Consider the following 17,793-nt stretch of genomic DNA (forward strand, 5'->3'; position numbering starts at 1 on the left):
ACTAATCTTCAATTGGTCTCTGGAGATGTGTGAAGTACCGAACTGCCTCAAACGTTCGACAATCATTCCCATTCCAAAGAAACCCAAAATAACAGGACTCAACGACTACAGACCTGTGGCGCTAACATCTGTCGTCATGAAGTCGTTTGAAAAACTGGTTTTGGCTCATCTGAAGGACATCACCGGACCCTTACTGGACCCCTTGCAGTTTGCTTATCGAGCAAACAGGTCCGTAGATGATGCAGTGAACATGGGTTTACACTTCATCCTGCAGCATCTGGATAAATCAGGGACTTATGTGAGGATCCTGTTTGTGGACTTTAGTTCAGCCTTTAACACAATCATCCCAAACCTCCTTCTTCCCAAACTATCTCAGCTCTCCGTGCCCTTCGCTCTCTGTCAGTGGATTAACAGCTTCCTGACGAACAGACAGCAGCTAGTGAGGCTGGGAAAATTCTCATCCAGCACCCGGACTATCAGCACTGGCGCCCCTCAGGGTTGTGTCCTCTCCCCACTGCTCTTCTCCCTGTATACGAATGACTGTACCTCTAAAGACCCCTCTGTCAAGCTCCTGAAGTTCGCAGATGACACCACACTCATCGGCCTCATTCAAGACGGTGATGAGTCTGCTTACAGACAGGAAGTTAAAGAGCTGGCTGTCTGGTGCAGTCATAACAACCTGGAGCTCAACACGCTCAAGACTGTGGAGATGACCATTGACTTCAGGAGAAACTCCCCTGCTCTCCCCCCACTCACCATCATGAACAGCACTGTTAACACAGTGGAGTCATTCAGGTTCCTTGGCAATACCATCTCCCAGGACCTGAAGTGGAATGTTCACATAGACTCCATTGTGAAAAAGGCCCAGCAGAGACTGTACTTCCTCCGCCAGCTGAGGAAGCTCAACCTGCCAGCGGAACTGCTGAAACAGTTCTACTCTGCCATCATTGAATCCGTCCTCTGCACTTCAATTACCGTCTGGTTCAGCTCAGCTACCAATTCTGATCTCAGAAGACTACGTCGCATAGTCCGGACTGCTGAGCGAATCATTGGTACAACCCTTCCTACCCTTCAAGATCTCTACTTATCCAGAGTGCGCAAAAGGGCTGGCAAAATCACTCTGGACCCGTCACATCCAGCACACTCGCTCTTTGAACTGCTTCCATCTGGTCGGCGCTACAGAGCACTGAGCACCAAGACGACCAGACACCGGAACAGTTTTTTCCCCCAGGCAATCCATCTCATGAACACTTGTCAGTAAACGTGGAACCTGCAGCACTATTATACGCCTTATTAATCTATTCAGTATTTATTAATACCTACTTACATCCAAATTTGCACCTAATATACCTGTACATAGTAATGGCATATTCTGTATATTGTGTTTTTGCTATTTTGCACTTTGCACTTTGTCTTGTGTACTTGTATATTGTTCTTTTTTATAATCTATGTCTTGTCTTGTCACTGTCACTCTGTTGCACTGTGGAGCTGCTGTCACTAAAACAAATTCCTAGTATGTGTAAACATACCTGGCAATAAAGCTCATTCTGATTCTGATTCTGATTCTGAAAAAAAATTAAATGATTTCAGCAAATGGCTGCAATATAACAAAGAGTGAAACATTTAAGGCGGTCTGAATATTTTCCGTACCCACTGTATACACCACTTACAAATGATTACATTCAAAATCGATAGTAGTTAAGATTTATGTGATTTGGAATTGGTAAAATGTGCTTGAAAAAAAAAAAAAAAAAAAAGACCAGCAGATCAACTAATAATCAGCCTAATAATTCTGCATGCACTGTAGATTTCTAATTATATAAACCGTATATGCTTTGCTAATGCAACAATAAATATTTCATCTGCCAAGCATTTAAAGAAAAAAAAATGTAGCATGCACAGTTTGGTTGGGAGGGACCTGAGCTAGTCAGGCTTGTTAAATAAACCAGTATTTCCATTAGTGCTGACATTTCAGCCAGACACTTGACGCTGAGGCTGGTGTGTAAGAAAATATTTGTTTATATTTAAATTTAAATTGAATAACAATTCTGAAACAGAAACTTTAACATTTCAATAATTGAATACATTTATAATTACAAAACATTACTGAAGAAAGTAATGAACTGTTTTGCTGAAAGCAGACTGGAAATTCTTCTGTGAGGTAACAAACTTTAGTCCAGCGATTATCATGGATTCCAGGTAAGATTAACTTTATGTGTTTTCTACAGCAGGGTATAATAAACGTAGAACGTAGGTTTTAAAATGGCGTGTATCTGAAACTGAAACTGTCAGGTGCTTTATTAAACAAAGGCAAAACTTCACAAAGGCCAACAGAAGGAAAATCAAATGTGATTTATGGTCCCATCTGATGGACTGAATAGCCTTTGCCCGAAATAGATACAAAAAAATGCTTAGCTAATTACTGTAAATGACTGTTTAAGTAGCAGACAAGTCACTGCTATGAATTCTGAGGAGAAAAGAGAAAATAAAGCAGCATATTTGTGTTGAAATCTACATAAAAATCAGACCACTCTCATTTAAAATGATTTAGTGATTGCATCTAAATTTTTCATCTGGCATGTGAACTAAATTTTAGCGATTATGACAATGGTCTCCGTATGAAATGTTTCATGTACACCAATCAGACAAAATATTTTGACCACTGACAGGTAAAGTAAACACCACTGATTCTCTCTCTTTATGGCAGGCACCTGTGTGAAGTGCAAGTGCAAGTGAACATTTTGTCCTCAAACTTGATGTGTTAGAAGCAGGAAAAATGGGCAGGCATAATGGTTTGAGCGAGTTAGACAAGGGCAACATTTGCTAGACGACAGGGTCAGAGCATCTCCAAAGCTGGGGTGTTCCCAGTCTGTATCTTTCAAAAATGGTCCAAGGAAGAAACAGTGGTGAACTGGTGATAGTCATGGGCAGCCAAAGCTCATTTATGCACTTGGGGAGCGAAGGCTGGCCAGGTTAGTAACAAGCAGGCGAACATAGATATGTACAGTATAGATCAGGGATGGACAACTTTGATAGTGGGGACAGCATTTTTCTCCTTTATACCAAGGGGCCAGATTAATAATCCACATGCACATACCATTTTACTCAATTATATAATTATTGAAATATTATATAATAAACATAATTTGTTTTTAAAGATTTGTTAACTATAAAAATTGTGCAGTCACGCTAGTTGACAGCAATATAACCACAACAATCTCAATTGCATTGCCTGTAAATTTGCTTTTTTTACTTATAGTATTAGTCACCAACAGAACATTCTCAAAACAACATAAGAGGGTAGTTAAAAAAAGCTTATTTAAAAATGGTACCATAATATAGGCAGGTTTTTAAAATCAAATTTAAAGGCCTTTAACTGCACTTTAGACTGTCATTATCTTTGAAACATATTTAAGAGAAAAAAAAGGAGCCAAAAGTATCAATTATTATATTAATTTAAACAATTATTATCAATCAAGTATTATATAAACCAACATATATTTTAGTGTCTTAATTGTTTAGATATTTATATGAATTAGCTTCACCTTTAAAAATACGTAGCAAAAATAGCAGGTGGGTTTATTGAAAATGCAAATTCTTTCTCTGCCAGAAAGTTTCACTTTCGAAACGGCAGAAATATAGCGGTATCCAAACGTATGAGTATCCCCTTGAACTTAGTAAAAAAGATAATCTGTTTACTATCTTGACTGGAAAATACTGTTTATATTACTGTTTTTTTTTAATTCATTATTTGCTAATGTTATTGAATATTTGCATTAGAGTGCATGTCCTACTATGCTGTAGAAAAGGACGTGACCTGTAATTAATAGAGGGAGTGGTTGAAAACTAGCAACCTCTACTGGTTGGAAAAAGTCATCATCAACTAAAAGTGTTCTTGATGTGACTTACTTTTCAAATGATTTAAAATCGATCATCCAAATCTAATATGATCCAGCGGGGCCTACTAGAAGACACTGCGGGCCAGTTGCCCATCCCTGGTATAAATGGCCCATTTGACGGCTCCAAGCACATCCGCCATCTTGGAACGGTCAACTTGCCGTCATTCACCATAATATGGGTTTGCGGACCATCAGGATTGCAGGATTGTGGCATCTTTAAATATTCAATGATTACTTTGGTTAATGACGTCAAGTTGACCATTACAATATTGTGGTCGGCTTACATATAGCGGCCTATACTAATTAGTGACTATACTAGTCACTAATAAGGCATCTTTGTTATTATAAGATAAGATAAACATAAGGTTTATTAGAGGATGTTGGGCCTAATGGCAGCTGCCTCCTCTGTGGTACCACTGGGCTTGCTCCATTTGTGGCCCCTTTAGTACTGGCTAAAAGCCCATGTCCCGTCCCACGCTTGGCATCAGCGATGTCTTCGCCTCAAGGTGACCCACTATTGTGTCAGAACCATGGCCACTTGCAAAACCCCTTGACTTTACACGATGGGCATCCTACTGGCACTGACCTCCAGAAGAATGGAATATTAATATTAATATTAGACAGTTTTGAGTATTGTCAAAGACAGCTGACAGAAAATATATAAATTCTTATCTGTGATTAATGGTACCTTTGCAAATATGCTCACAATGTGTACTGTGATGTGCTATACAAATTCACCCGACGGAATGTCTGTTTATTGATGAGTATTTCTAGTCATAAATTATTGTTGTACAATTATTCTGAGAAACATTTTCCCTCCATATTTTACAGACAACAGAGTCCTTCACCATGCAGAGCAACTCTAATTGATGAAGGTCCTCCAAAACGATTTAATCTACAGACAGAGAGAAAAGTGCTTGATGATGATGGAAAAGTCAGAAAGTGGACTTTTGGGACAAAAGAACCCAGAAAACAAAACAGAATTATTCTGTTGGTGGGAGAAACCGGTGTTGGTAAAACGACTCTCATCAACACCATGGTCAACTACTTACTGGGAGTGAAGTTTGAGGATGAAGAATGGTATGAAATCACAGAAGCAGCAACCAGAGATCAAACAGAATCACAAACCTCTGAAATCACCATGTATGAGGTCTTTTCTGTAAAGAGTCCCATATCGCTCACCATTATTGACACTCCAGGTTACGGAGACACTAGAGGACTGGAAAAAGATCTGGAAGTTGCTGAGAATTTAGCCACACTGTTTCAGAGCAATGATGGAGTTCGTGAAATTGATGCTGTGTGTTTTGTGACTCAAGCGGCTAAGAATCGTCTCTCAGACAGACAACATTACATTATCAGTTCAGTTCTGTCTTTGTTTGGAAAAGACATTGTGGACAACATTGTGTTTTTAATCACACACTCTGATGGTCTACCACCCAAAAATGTTGTTGGCGCCATTAAAAAAGCTAGAATCCCCTGCAAACAGGATAAAAAAGGCCAACCTGTTTATTTCTTATTTAACAACCGACAGGCTGAAGGCCGTCACACTGAGAGACGTTACATTCGTGCTCAAAGAGACGCCTGGGAAGACAGCATGGAAGGCATGATGAATTTCCTTCAGTCTTTAGACGAAAATAACAGAAGAAGTTTGGAGTTGACTTCAGATGTCCTGATACAGCGCATTCGATTTGAAGCACTGATCAGCAACTTACAGCTGCGAGTTCACGAGAAGGAGCTGAAAATATCTGAAAGACTTCAGATTCAGGAGGCAATCATGCAAAATAAAGAAAAGGTTGAGGGGTGTAAAAACTTTACCATCGCAATCCAAAAGACTGTCAAAGAGAAGGTGCCCATTGAGAGCAAGTCATGGAAGAACAGGAAGGCGACAACCTGCACCGTCTGTAAGGAAAACTGTCATGAGTTTGACTGCTGGTGGGGTTCAACTCCCAGAAAATGTGGAGTCATGAAAGACGGCTACTGCACTGTGTGCACAAACAAGTGTCATCACAGCAAACACGTCAAAGAAAACAAGAAATACGTAATGAGAACATTAAGCACGACGGTAGAATATGACTCTGTAAAAAGGCAATATGAAAAAGCCCAAGAACAAACCAAGAGGTTTTCAGTTATAATCAGTGATATTGACAATGATCTGAAGGTGATTGAGGACCAAAAGTCAATTCTTCTGTTCAATGCTTACAGGACCATCGGGCATCTGTCTCAGATCGCATTAAAACCAGACTCTGCCTTCACTCTCGAGCATCTTGATTTCTTCATCCCCAGAGTGAGGGAGGCTGGGAAAGTACATTGGGTGCGAGAGCTGGAAGAAATGAAGAGAAAAGCTGCAACTGATGAAGCAAATAAAGATGCTTTAAGTTATCTTAAAGCTGGTCTGTCAAAACTTTTCCTTGGAAAATGAAAAACCGTTTTTTCTTCTTCATACTGTACATGTTTTTTTTTTTTAAAAATGGCCATGTTAAATGTCTTGAGCTAGACCAGTCATTGGTTTGCCAAACACTGTTTTAATATATATTGTAGAGTGGGGGAAAACTGCATTGATCAACAAAAATAGATATCATTTGAATATCATGTAGCCACTAACTCCAAAGTAGTGCTAAGTTATTTGCTAATAAATGGAAAATAAATGAATAAATAAATACATAGTTTTCAGAATTTACAAAATATAGTTTTTGTGCCACATACTCTATTATGTCAAAAACATCATACAGATAGTCATGTGTCATATGTCATTTGAAAGGTCTTACAGAGTAGAATAACAAGCATAAATCCTAACAACTATCCCTAAATCTACCAACAGTAGGGGGGTAATAACATGAATTCGGCACAATACCATAAAATGTAGGGGATGGGTTAGGATTAGAGGTGCTACCAAGCGGCTACCTCCCGCTCTCTCTATTGAAACCAACACGAAAGTGAGTTAAATTGCAGTTCATCGACTGGCCGCTAGAGACTAGCTGCAAAAGGGAGTCAACCCCATTGACTCCCCATGTTAGAATGCCCAAGTTTACAAAAAAAATATGTTTACAGCCTGGTACAAAAATTGGTTTGGGTTATATAATTGTGCCCTTCATGTCAACTGTGAGGGGGTGAACTTTTTTTATAACTCATCCGTTTAAGTTATATTAACCCTTAAAGGGCATGGCCATTTGAGTTGCTGCTGCTGTCACCACTGTCGCGCTAAGTGGGAGCGTGGTTTCAGCAACCAGCTCCATCCACGTCCTGCCTCTTTGCCCATTTTCGATAATCCGGGAGTGACGTTCAGTGACACAATTCCAAGATGGCAACAGCTGACTCTCGCCCACTATGAGCTTCAAAAATGCTCCTCAGCAACCTACAGGTGACGTCACGGACACCATGTCCATATTTTTTAGTCTATGGGTGCTACACATTAAAACCAAAAGGGTAATCTATTAGACCAAGGGTGTCCAACACTGTTCATGGGGATATACCTTTCTGCAGAGTTTAGTTCCAACCCTGATCAAACACACCTGTCTATAATTATCATGTGCTCCTTCAGATCCTAATTAGTTGGTTCAGTTGTGTTTGATCAGAGTTGGAGCTGAACTCTGCAGGAAGGTAGATCTCTTCAGGAACATGCCCATTAGTGGACCTTTAAACTAAATCTATTTGGGCTGTCGAAGAGAAAATGAAGTGTTGACTGTGACATTAAATGTAGATCTGCTTATGTTTCATTATATTTCTTTTTACTTGCATTGAGCATTATAACCAACCATAACTCTGTTAAGCTAATACATGCTATGGCCAATCAGAGGTGTTCATATTAGTCATGGCTAAAAACACTGGAGTTTTGTTCAGTGCACACACTCGCCAATTAAATTTCTCATGAATGATGTGATTCACATGCGATTCATTAGGAGTAGAAGTAGTAGAAGATTCATTTCACAGTATACAGCAGAAATAAATATAATGTGAGTTTTTTTTAGAGTGCTTAAAAGGGTTAGTTCACCCCAACCAACCCAAACTTTCAGAAGAACATAGTTGGAGTCATATTAAAAAATGCCCTGGCTCTTCCAAGCTTTATAATGGCAGTGAATGTGTGATATCCAGTAGTCCAATAGAAGTCAACTGATTGTGTTCATCCATCAAAAAAGTACTTCACAAGGCTCTGTGGGGTTAATAAAGGCATCCTGAAGCGAATCAATGCATTTTGTAAGAACAATATCCATATTAAAAACATTATAAACTGTAATCTCTAGCAGTTCTGGAAAATTGTGGCACTGGAGACTAAATGGTTTCACACCTAATTCTTCACCTTAATTGTTATGCAGTTAACCTGTCTGGTCTTCTCCACCTGTTTTTTTCTGACCGTGCTTAGCCAATGAGCATTTCACTGCCCCATAGTCAGGCCTTAACTTTGCAAATTCGTATTGCATTCTTCTCATGGGCATTTCATAATTTGTGACTTTTAATGTCTGGGTTAAACCTCTTTTTTGGCTCATTTTATCTGTAAAAGAAAACATGCCTAATTATTATGCACACCTGAATATAAGACATTTTTCAATTCCAGCCTTCACAGACATTTATACACCACTTACAAATGATTACATACAAAATCAATAGTAGTTATTAAAATTTTTGTGATTTGGAAATGGTAAAAAAACATGACCAGCATATCAACTAATAATCAGCCTAATAATTCTGCATGCACTGTAGATTTCTAATTATATAATGTTTTGCTTTAATGCAACAATAAATATTTCAGTTGCCAAGTATTTGAAGAAAAAAAAAATGTAGCATGCACAGTTTGGTTGGGAGGGACTTAAGCTAGTCAGGCTTGTTAAATAAACCAGTATTTCCATTAGTGCTGACATTTCAGCCAGACACTTGACGCTGAGGCTGGTGTGTAAGAAAATATTTGTTTATATTTATGTTTAACAGTAAAATTGTGTCTCTCATTTTTTTAAAATTGAATAAGAATTCTGAAACAGAAACTTTAACATTTCAATAATTGAATACATTTATAATTACAAAACATTACTGAAGAAAGTAATGAACTTCTGAAAGAAATTCTTCTGTGAGGTGACAAACTTTAGTCCACCGATTATCATGGATTCCAGGTAAGATGAACTTTGTGTTTTCTACAGCAGGGTATAATAAACGTAAAATCGTAGGTTTTAAAATAGTTTGTATCTGAAACTGAAACTGTCAGGTGTAAAATGCAGCATATTTGTGTTGAAATCTACATAAAAAAAATCGGACCTCTCTAATTTAAAATTATCTAGTGACTGCATCTAAATTTTTCATCTGGCATGTGAACTTAATTTTAGCGATTGTGACAATGGTCTCAGTATGAAATGTTTCATGTACACCAATCAGACAAAATATTTTGACCACTGACAGGTGAAGTGAACACCACTGATTCTCTCTTTTTATGGAAGGCACCTGTGTGAAGTGCAAGTGAACATTTTGTCCTCAAACTTGATGTGTTAGAAGCAGGAAAAATGGGCAAGCATAATGGTTTGAGCAAGTTAGACAAGGGCAATATTGTGATGGCTAGACGACATCTCCAAAACTGGGGTGTTCCCGCTCTGCAGTGGCCAGTATCTTAATAATCCACATGCACACACCTTTTACACTGTCTTACTCAATTTCCTTTTTATTGAAGGAAATGAAAGTATAATTAAAGGCTGTATCAGCGATTCTAGGCTGAAACATAAAGTGTCATATTCAGCTGACCTTTCTTCACGATCCGCTCGCTGCCTGCCCCATAAATCAGCTGTAAAAAAACGCGTCTCTCTGGTCAGCCTAGGGTCCGAGATATGCCAAAAAAACAATCGGTGCTATCAACCATTCCACAGAAAAACAAACTGCCTCCCTCACATCCCTGAACCAGTACGAAAGTCCACAACACCAACCCCCTGACGGTGATTGGTTGGAACACTGTTTGTTTTTCTGTGGAAAACTTTTAACTTTAACTTTTAATTTAGGTGATTTTAAAACAATCTTCACATAAACTACAGATTGCATACACTATACAGATTATTATTGCCAAATACTAGTTATAATTGTGATTTGATGTATTTTTATTTTTACATAAGAGTTTGTTTACCACAAAGTATATTTTGGCCATCAAAATAACATTCAAATTGGATTATAAGAGCTAGAAATAGTTGTGCAAAATGCTTGAAAGTCATTGAAAAGTGCTTGAATTTCTCTCTCAAAAGGTTGTACAAACCCTGAAATGAATACTGTAACATTCGACTATACTTAAGTTGGCGTTACTTGTGGTTTTCTGTGACATACCTCAGCGCTGCTTATAACAGAATTCAGAATTTGAATGATTCTCACTAGATCTTGCAGCAACCTTAATTCATTCTGTGCGAATTCAAACACTTCTCACTGGATCTCGCAGCACTGTGCAGTTACAGTGTCACGAAATTACCTTTGGTTCCCGAGTAAAGGCTGTTCTGTGCGCGGACAAGTGTGTTTGCGTTGCGCTCTGAGCTGATAAACGTTTGGTTTCTCTTTCGTTTCGTTTGCCGTTTTATGTTTCTCATATGAAACATAAATTGCAGCGCTTATGAGATGAATAACGCGGTGGTCGCGACAGTGCGACCGCTCACAAAATTTAGTCGCACTGGCAGAAAAAATGTGACCATTTGGTCGCAGTCTGGAGCCCTACAAGCGTTTGTCAAATTGGCTGGCCCGGGCCAGTGTTGCCGCCTAGTGGACAAACTAATTAGGCTAGTGCAAAAACAATTCAAGCCACATGCGCGTACTTCTCCCTCGGGCTGGACGAAGATGATTGGCGGGCTGGATTGAGCCCTGATATAAACAGGGGCGCCGCTCGCAATTTTGGGCCCTATGACAAAATATGAGTTTGGGCCCCCCCTACAACACCAAAGCAGATCTCTGGGGGCCCCTAAAGGGCATGGGCCCTTAGAATCGTCCTAACTTACCCCCCCTTAGCGGCGCCCCTGGATATAAATAACATATAAGTATGTCTTAGTGTCTTCATTGTTTAGATATTTATATGCATTAGCTTCACATTTAAAAATATGTAGCAAATGGCAGATGGGTTTATTGAAAATGCAAATTCTTTCTCTGCCAGAAAGTTTCACTTTCGAAACGGCAGAAATATAGCGGTATCCAAACATATGGGTATCCCCTTGAAAAGATAATATGTTTACCATTTTGACTGGAAAATACAGTTTTCAGTCAGTTTATTTATTTATTATTTGCTAATGTTAGTGAATATTTGCATTCGAGTGCATGTCCCACTATGCTGTAGGGAAAGAACGTGACCTGTAATTAATAGAGGGAGTGGTTGAAAACTAGCAACCTCTACTGGTTGGAGATAGCCAACATTAACTAAAAGCGATCTTGACGTGACTTACTTTTCAAATGATTTCAAATCGATCATCCGAATCTAATATGATCCAGCAGGGCCTACTAAAAGACACCGCGAGCCAGTTGCCCATCCCTGGTATAAATGGCCCATTTGACGGCTCCAAGCACATCCGCCATCTTGGAACGGTCAACTTGCCGTCATTCACCATAATATGGGTTTGCAGACCATCAGGATTGCAGGATTTGTGGCATCTTTAAATATTCAATGATTACTATGGTGAATGACGTCAAGTTGACCATTACAATATTGTGGTCGGCTTACATATAGCGGCCTATAGAAACAGTCACTAATAAGTCATCTATGTTATTATAAGTATTTTAAGATAAGATAAACATAAGGTTTATTAGAGGATGTTGGGCCTAATGGCAGCTGCCTCCTTTGTGGTACCACTGGGCTTGCTCCATTTGTGGCCCCTTTAGTACTGGCTAAAAGCCCATGTCCCATCCCACGCTTGGCATCAGGGATGTCTTCGCCTCAAGGTGACCCACTATTGTGTCAGAACCATGGCCGCTTGGAAAACCCCTTGACTTTACAGGATGGGCATCCTACTGGCACTGACCTCCAGAAGAATGGAAAATTAATATTAATATTAGACAGTTTTGAGTATTGTCAAAGACAGCTGACAGGAAAGATATAAATTTTTTATCTGTGATTAATGTACAATTAATACAATCTCACACGGAATGTCTGTTTATTGATGAGTATTTCTAGTAATAAATTCTTGCTGTACAATTATTCTGAGAAACATTTTCCCTCCATATTTTACAGACAGCAGAGTCCTTCACCATGCAGAGCAACTCTAATTGATGGAGGTCCTCCAAAACGATTTCATCTAGAGACAGAGAGAAAAGAGCTTGATGATGATGGAAAAGTCAGAAAGTGGACTTTTGGGACAAAAGCACCCAGAAAACAAAACAAAATTATTCTGTTGGTGGGAGAGACCGGCGTTGGTAAGACGACTCTCATCAACACCATGGTCAACTACTTACTGGGAGTGAAGTTTGAGGATGAAGAATGGTATGAAATCACAGAAGAAGAAGTTAGAGATCAATCAGAATCACAAACCTCTGAAATCACCATGTATGAGGTCTTTTCTGTAAAGAGTCCCATATCGCTCACCATCATTGATACTCCAGGTTACGGAGACACTAGAGGACTGGACAAAGATCTGGAAGTTGCTGAAAATTTAGCCACTCTGTTTCAGAGCAATGATGGAGTTTGTGAAATTGATGCCGTGTGTTTTGTGACTCAAGCATCTAAGAATCGTCTCTCAGACAGACAGCATTACATTATCAGTTCAGTTCTGTCTTTGTTTGGAAAAGACATTGTGGACAACATTGTGTTTTTAATCACACACTCTGATGGTCTGCCACCCAAAAATGTTCTCGGTGCCATAAATAAATCTAAAATCCCCTGCAGACGAGACAAAAAAGGCCAACCTGTTCATTTCGTATTCAACAACCGACAAGCTGAAGCCCGTCACAATAAGAGACGTTACATTCGTGCTCAGAAAGATGCCTGGGAAGACAGCATGGATGGCATGATGGAGTTCCTTGGGTCTCTGGACGAAAGTAACAGAAGAAGTTTAGAGTTGACTTCAGACGTCCTGATTGAGCGAATTCAATTTGAAGCATTCATCAGCAACTTACAGCTGCGAGTTCAAGAGAAGGAGATGAAAAAAGCTGGAAAACTTCAGATTCAGGAGGCATTGAGGCAAAATGAAGAAAAGATTGAGGATTGTAAAAACTTTACTATAACAATTCAAAAGACTGTCAAAGAGAAGGTGCCCATTGAGAGCAAGTCATGGAAGCACAGGAAGGCGACAACCTGCACCATCTGTGAGGAAAACTGTCATGAGTTTGACTGCTGGTGGGGTTCAACTCCCAGCAAATGTGAAGTAATGAAAAATGGCTACTGCACCGTGTGCACAGGGGGGTGTCATCACAGCAGACACATCAGAGAAAACAAAAAATACACCATCAGAACGTTCAGCACAACGGTAGAATATGACTCCATCAAAAAGGAATATGAAAAAGCACAAGAACAAACCAAGAGGTTTTTGGTTGTAATGAAAAATGTTGAAAAAGATCTGGAGGAGCTTGAAACCCAGAAGTCAATTCTTCTGTTCAATGCTCACAGGACCCTCAGACATCTGTCTCAGATCGCATTAAAACCAGACTCTGCATTGACTCTTCAACATCTCGACTTCTTCATTCCCAGAGTGAGGGAGGCTGGGAAAGTAAACTGGGTGCAAGAGCTGGAGGAAATGAGGCGAAAAGCTATAACTGATGAAGCCAATAAAGATGCTTTAAGTTATCTTAAAGCTGGTCTGTCAAAACTTTTCCTTGGAAAATGAAAAACTGTGATTACACTTGTCTGTTTTTTTTTTTTTTCTTCTTCATACTGTAATGGTCAGGTTAAATGTCTTAAGCTAGATCGTTGGTTTGCCAAACACTGTTTCAGTACAGTATATAGGGTAGTGTAGGGGAAGACTGCCTTGATCAACAAAAATAGATATCATTTGAAAGCTTAGAGTCTGACCTTTACAATGCATGTAGCCACTAACTCTAAAGTAGTGCTAAGTTATTTGCTAATAAATGGAAAAATAAATAGATTAATGAATAAATAAATAAATAAATAAATAAATAGATAGTTTTTAGAATTTACAAAATATGGTTTTTGTGCCACATACTCTAATATGTCAAAAACATCATACAGCTCAGATAGTCATATGTCATATGTCATTTGAAAGCTCTCACAGAGTAGAATAACAAGCATAAATCCTAACAACTAACCCTAAATCTACCAACAGTAGGGGCGTAATAATCTGAATTCGGCACAACACCAGTAAAATGTAGGGGACGGGTTAGGATTAGAGGTGCTACCAAGCGGCTACCTCCCGCTCTCTCTATTGAAACCAACACGAAAGTGAGTTAAATTGCAGTTCATCGACTGGCTGCTAGAGACTAGCTGCAAAAGGGAGTCAATCCCATAGATTCCCTATGTTAAAATGGCCAAGTTTACAACAGAAAAAAAAAAAAAATGTTTACAGCCTGGTACAAAAATTGGTTTTGGTTATATAATTTTGCCCTTCATGCCAACTGTGAGGGGGTGAACTTTTTTTATAACTCATCCGTTTAAGTTATATTAACCTTTAAAGTTCTGCATGACTAAAGGGCATGGCCATTTGAGTTGCTGCTGCTGTCACCACTGTCACGCTAAGTGGGGACATGCTTTCACCAACCAGCTTCACCCACTTCCTGCCTCTGTGACGTTCAGTGACACAATTCCAAGATGGCAACAGCTGACTCTCGCCCACTATGAGCTTCAAAAATGCTCTTCAGAAACCTACAGGTGACGTCACGGACACCATGTCCATATTTTTTTACAGTCTATGGGTGCTACACATTAAAACCGAAGGGGTAATCTATTAGACCAGGGGTGCCCGACACTGAGTACGTTTACATGGACAACAATACTCCGATTTTAACGCGATTAAGACAATACTCTGATTAAGAAGCAACCATGTAAACTGATATTTTTGATTAATTTAATCCGACTAAAGTCATAATCGGAGTAAACACAAATCGAATTAAGACAGGTGGAGTATTCCTATTTTAGTCGCATTATGGAAGACATGTACACACCTTAATCACACTATTCCCCTTGCGTAGGACTTTTCACCAGAGGATACACACTAATGCTGCGTTCCAGACAGGTTTTTGAGCTCGTAAATCACGTCTTCAAACCACGACTCAGGACTTTGTAGCACTTTCACGGGTAGAAGTTTGGAAAAACACGGGTTTCCTGGAACGCGGCATAACGCTCTCAGTTGGTTGCACGTGCATATGCTTTGGTTTCATTTTTATTTATTAATTTTTTTGCTACAACATGGGATTAATCAATGCTCATTGCTGATAAATAGTTTGTCTGTTATCATAATTTATAGTTTTATGGAAACGTATTTAACATTCAACCCGTTCTTTTTCATTAGTAGGCTATTATTTGTGATTTTAATTTTGTGAACGGGATTTCCGCTATTGGAACGTCTTAGGATGCTTTTCACTTTTATGAATTCATGATCTTTTGCTTACATATAGGCTACACCTATCAATTTTAAGATTAAAACAAATTCTTAAAAGATGGATTTGTTATTTTTAATTAAACAGCATAACAACAATCAAATAAAACTAGCTTATATAGCATTTATTAACAAAAACTAATAAGACGAGGCATGGACTCCATCACATGCTGTGTTAGGTATATGCCGACTAAACCATTTATTACAGGGCGCGCAATCAAATTAATTAATAAAAAATAAATAAATAAAAGAAAGCCTCCAAGGCGTAATGTGACGTAAACGGCAAAGATAACAGGGTTTTCAAAATGAAAACAAACTAAAAAAGTCAAACTAAACTGGCTTTCGGTGACTGTGCTTGCGTGTGATTTTTTTCCTAAAAACTGTCTGGCTCTGAAACGCTCGCTGTATGGAGCAGACGCTTTGGAGCAGCACAGCATGCACAAAAATGTGTTGCATATGTCCAGAGCCACTTCATGCTTTTGTCAAATTAAAACCGAAACATCCAAAAGTCTATAACGAAGATGAACTGATAGCGTCGCGTGTTAATGATGCGTGTCATTAACCGATCTATGTACTATAACATGTAAAACGGGAACATGAAAGGAATATTCTAAAAGCAACTCATGTAAACAGCTTAATCATATTATTGTCTTATTCAGAATAAGGTCATTAATTAGATTACTGATGTCCATGTAAACGTAGTCACTGTTCCTGGGGATATACCTCTCTGCAGAGTTTAGTTCCAACCCTGATCAAACACACCTGTCTGTAATTGTCATGTGCTCCTTCAGATCCTAATTAGTTGGTTCAGTTGTGTTTGATCAGAGTTGGAGCTGAACTCTGCAGGAAGGTAGATCTCATCAGGAACAGGTTTGGGCACCCTGTATTAGACTGTGCCTGTCATATGCTGTCAAATGCAGCTATACTGAGCTTGACGGCTCTGACCCAAGCAGTGATATAAACAAAATGCTACTGGCTATTTAAAAAAGGGGTGGAGGTGCTCGATATGCCCCACCCTTCTTTTCTTCCTGTTTCAGTTAAAATTATGTTAACAAAGCTACATGTGTCAAGGCCCTTCAGTGGACCTTCAAACTAAATCTATTTTGGCTGTCGCGAATAAGAGAAAATGAAGTGTTGACTGTGACATTAAATGTCACATCGCTTTGAGTATTATAACCAATCATAACTCTGTTAAGATAATAAATGCTATGGCCAATCAGAGGTGTTCATATGAGTCATGGCTAAAAACACTGGAGTTCTGTTCAGTGCACACACATTCGCCAATTAAATTTCTCATGAATGATGTGAAAAATATCCATATTAAAAACTTTATAAACTGTAATCCACTAATAACTGTTGTCTGTGTACATGAGAGAGTGGCGTCCAGCAGTTAATCTACTATATAAACATATTTTGAAAGATTTATTTAGCTGTAAATATGTAATAATATTTGTGTTGTAGATGTTGTCTGTGAGGCCATGCTGTACCCTACATTTCAGCATCTATCTGAATGCATGTTTTGTACCTGTAAATGTACTAATAACCAGGAACAAACAACAAAACTAGTCTGGAATATCAATTAAACATGAAAAGAACCTAAATACATTTGTGCTTTGCATTTAAAAAAAATGTTTTATTGTATAATAAAGCCACTTTCTGAACATGACTGAATTCATCTCATGGGGTCCTAACCATAACTGTTAAACTGTATACTATTTATTCCTTTAGGTGTATGTAACCCTTTTCGTCGGTGTGCTCCCCCAAATGGCTCTGCATTGTGTTAATGTAAGGAGTGAATGAGAAGGACACCAAGATTGTCGTTGAATCAAAGCGGAGTAGCTTTCTTTGTTTATTGGGCTCTTTCTCCACATCAGTCACTTTGCAGCAAACAGCATCTTCCTTCACATCCACCACAGAACTGTAACATTCTTCTCATAAGAAAACAGAGCTGTGTCAGTTAACAAGCAGCATCAAAATAGTTCCAATATACATCCAATTATTAAAAGGAAAAAATTTAGTAGTGGCTGGACTTAAATGGACACTTTTCACACTGTTACAAACTTGCTCAAACACAGAATAATAAACTTCAACATATTACAAATAAAGATAAATGTTAGAAGCATACAGATTACAAAGAATAAAAGCCCAAAATACTCAGATAAAGCTCAACACAATTCAATTGCCCACATGGAATTAATAAAACACAAATAACGTCTCAGGTTACGTAGGTAACCCTAGTTCCCTGAGGACAGGGAACGAGATGCTGCGTCCTGGTTCAGGACACTATGGGAACTGCCTTCGGCATGACCGGTTCTGAAACAAGGTATAGAACAACGACAGTGAACTTGACACTGGCCGGCGCCGGCCTATGACATCATCAACAGGCGCCTGCTAGTATAAAAGCAGGTGCCTGAGAGCAC

At 38.9% G+C, this 17,793-nt stretch overlaps 2 protein-coding genes across 2 annotated transcripts; both read left to right on the forward strand.

Annotated features, from left to right (window-relative positions):
* The first annotated feature begins 2,188 nt into the window (after positions 1-2,188).
* On the forward strand, positions 2,189-6,318 carry LOC141332483 (uncharacterized). Its single transcript, XM_073837620.1, has 2 exons — positions 2,189-2,199; positions 4,731-6,318. Exons 1-2 carry the CDS (start codon positions 2,189-2,191, stop codon positions 6,316-6,318), a joined length of 1,599 nt encoding a protein of 532 aa, XP_073693721.1.
* A 2,669-nt stretch (positions 6,319-8,987) lies between these two features.
* LOC141332484 (uncharacterized) lies at positions 8,988-13,648 on the forward strand. Its single transcript, XM_073837621.1, has 2 exons — positions 8,988-8,998; positions 12,061-13,648. The coding sequence occupies exons 1-2, from the start codon at positions 8,988-8,990 to the stop codon at positions 13,646-13,648; spliced, it is 1,599 nt and encodes a 532-aa protein (XP_073693722.1).
* The last annotated feature ends 4,145 nt before the right edge of the window (positions 13,649-17,793 follow it).

This window comes from Garra rufa, chromosome 3 (genome assembly GCF_049309525.1).
Source record: "Garra rufa chromosome 3, GarRuf1.0, whole genome shotgun sequence".
In the NCBI taxonomy this organism is placed as follows: Eukaryota; Metazoa; Chordata; class Actinopteri; order Cypriniformes; family Cyprinidae; genus Garra; species Garra rufa.